General features: G+C 38.2%; 1 protein-coding gene across 4 annotated transcripts in view; it reads right to left on the bottom strand.

Moving 5' to 3' along the window:
• The window catches only part of dnajc5ga (DnaJ (Hsp40) homolog, subfamily C, member 5 gamma a), a 19,015-nt gene that overhangs the window by 2,277 nt on the left and 14,301 nt on the right, over window positions 1-2,437 (bottom strand). For 2 of the 4 annotated variants that reach the window (XM_032542888.1, XM_032542889.1), the window contains exon 5: window positions 988-1,166. The exons of the other annotated variants lie outside the window; for them this stretch is intronic. In XM_032542888.1, coding sequence (XP_032398779.1) covers window positions 991-1,166 — 176 coding nt within the window. In that variant the 3' untranslated portion in view covers window positions 988-990. The remainder of the gene's footprint in view (window positions 1-987; window positions 1,167-2,437) is intronic. 4 annotated transcript variants of the gene reach the window in all.

Raw genomic sequence — 2,437 nt, forward strand, 5'->3', positions numbered from 1 at the left:
GAAAAAAAGAGATAAATGGCATAAAAAAAGAACCAAAACACAGTAAATTAATTTGATTATTAAAACAAACAGATCCTTATTAGACAACGCAGTTCTGTATTAAACAGAAAATAAACATGCAGGGCAAAGAAACTTATTTTTTGCATGAAATATCTTATGATTACAACACTAATATAATAACTGACATAACCGGCTTATTTAGTGTTTTATCTCGACATGGTGAAGTGTTAAACACAAGACGATGCAGTTACAACGGTGACATAACAGAGTATAAAAGGTTAAAGCTATTAGGGCTGCACATTATATCATTTTTGTATTGTCGTCGCAATGTTATCTGGTGCAAAGACCATATTGCAAAAGACACCCAGAGATTATTTATGTTCGTTGAAAGAAAATATCAGTAGAAAACGGAACTTTTAAATGTAAAATGTCATTCTTCTTTTTAGTGGTGCCTTTAATATTCAATTCAATTTGTTCAATAAAAGAATGTTGTAAATTATTTCCCTTCGTTTATTTTCAATTCAACAAGCACCTTGTTACATTTTAGCAGACTACTGAAAAGCAGTAGAACTGAGTACACTTTTAATATCTGTCTATTTAATCGCAAGTAATATCGTTATCGCAATATTCAACAAGGTCATTGCATATTGCATATCTTCCTCATATTGTGCAGCCCTAAAAGCTGCAGTAATTAATTCAGCCATGCTCATCTTCTCGCAGCAATGCAAGCAAACGGCACAGTGACTTAACGCAACACTGATGACATGATGACATATGGAAACAACATGCAGGTACAAGATGACTCGAGTGACGTTATGAATGCAACACTGCAGTGGGAATTAGACAGATGGAGCGGGTTTTGTTATGGATGAGTGAAGAATGAGCCACGTACAGCCAGACAGGCAGCTAATGAGCATGGCGAGCAACACCAAGGATGAAGACAACGATGACGACGCGACACATGAGTTAAGACGAGGCGGCTCTTACGAGTCATTTAGACTCTGGTAGAGTCTCCCCGGGGTTCTCTTCCCCTGCTGGACTGGCTGGGGTCGGCGTCTGGGGCTCAGGTGGAGCCATGGGCAGTGGGAGGGGGATGGGCTGACTCTGGCCTTCTGGGCTTTCTGGACCCAGGTTAGATTTGGGCTGGCCTATGATTACTGTGTAACCTGTTGGGGATGGGAGCATGAAAACACAAATCATGTAGCGTGACAGCATGTTGAATTCACTAGTGAGGTTACAGAAAGCCTTTAGGGTTGGTTGTATTTCTACAGATGCTGTTTCCACATTAACAGACATGAAGTTTTCCAAGATACCGACGTGTTACCGGATTTAAAGCAAGATTTTTATTAATTTTTATCTTCAAAGGACCTCTTGAAAAAGCGGCCTCAGTATGGGTGCCTGGGTAGTTTACCTGGTAGAGGTATCTATCTATCTATCTATCTATCTATCTATCTATCTATCTATCTATCTATCTATTGAGAGAGAGGTTTACTCCTTGACACAGCGACCACGGGTTCGACTCCGACCTGCAGCCCTTTGATGCATGTCCTTCCCCCACAGCTCTCCACTTTTAAGTCTAAGCTGTCCTATAGAAATAAAGGCCCCATAAAAATAATCTTTAAAAAAGAAGCCTCAGTAAATCATATCTCTTCTCAAATTTAAAAACAGCAACAGACGTGCATAAATTCTGTTTTGTGTCCAAAATGCTTCGGCAGAGAGATTATTATTAACATAGTCGACCAGAGGATCCATTTTTAATCCGGAGGAGATTAATGTGTACTTTTCTTGCAAGAAAACCCCAAAGGAGCAGCAAAGAAAACAATTACAAAAAAATGGCTTAAAAAGGAGTCGCCAAACCAGGCAGAAAGGCTAACATTGTTAAGAAATATTTACAATATGGAACAAATGACATATTTGTTAAGATTACAGAGGGAAATTTTCATTGGAAGATGGGCCCCAGTAATGACGGTGATGTTAGAACTTACTCAGATTAGATCTGCCAGGTGAACTTGTATACAACCCATGATTGGTTTTAACTTGATGTTCTGTTTATTTTCAATATTGTTTATATTTTTTTTTATTTCTTATCTTCCTTGTACTTCTGGACGTATTCTCATGTGGACTTGACCATATAGAGAAGAGAGCGTGTGAATGTTATGACCCATTGTAAAGAATATTGTTTGAGTGGAATTAATAGCTGTAAAAGGAGATCCGAATAATATTCAAACTAAAAAAATTGAAAAATTGAAAAAAACAAAACACCAAAGGCTCCAGTAAACAAACAAGAGTGGAAGAACAAGACCCACAGACGGCTCTACATCTATCCACCACCTCACTCTAGACTGAAAATAAACGCTTTTATTGTTTTGGATGTTTCTGTCCCCTTTTTCATCACTTTGGATGCTTCTTTCAATGTTTAACACTACGTAACACTAAC

This window comes from Etheostoma spectabile, chromosome 18 (genome assembly GCF_008692095.1).
Source record: "Etheostoma spectabile isolate EspeVRDwgs_2016 chromosome 18, UIUC_Espe_1.0, whole genome shotgun sequence".
NCBI lineage: Eukaryota > Metazoa > Chordata > Actinopteri > Perciformes > Percidae > Etheostoma > Etheostoma spectabile.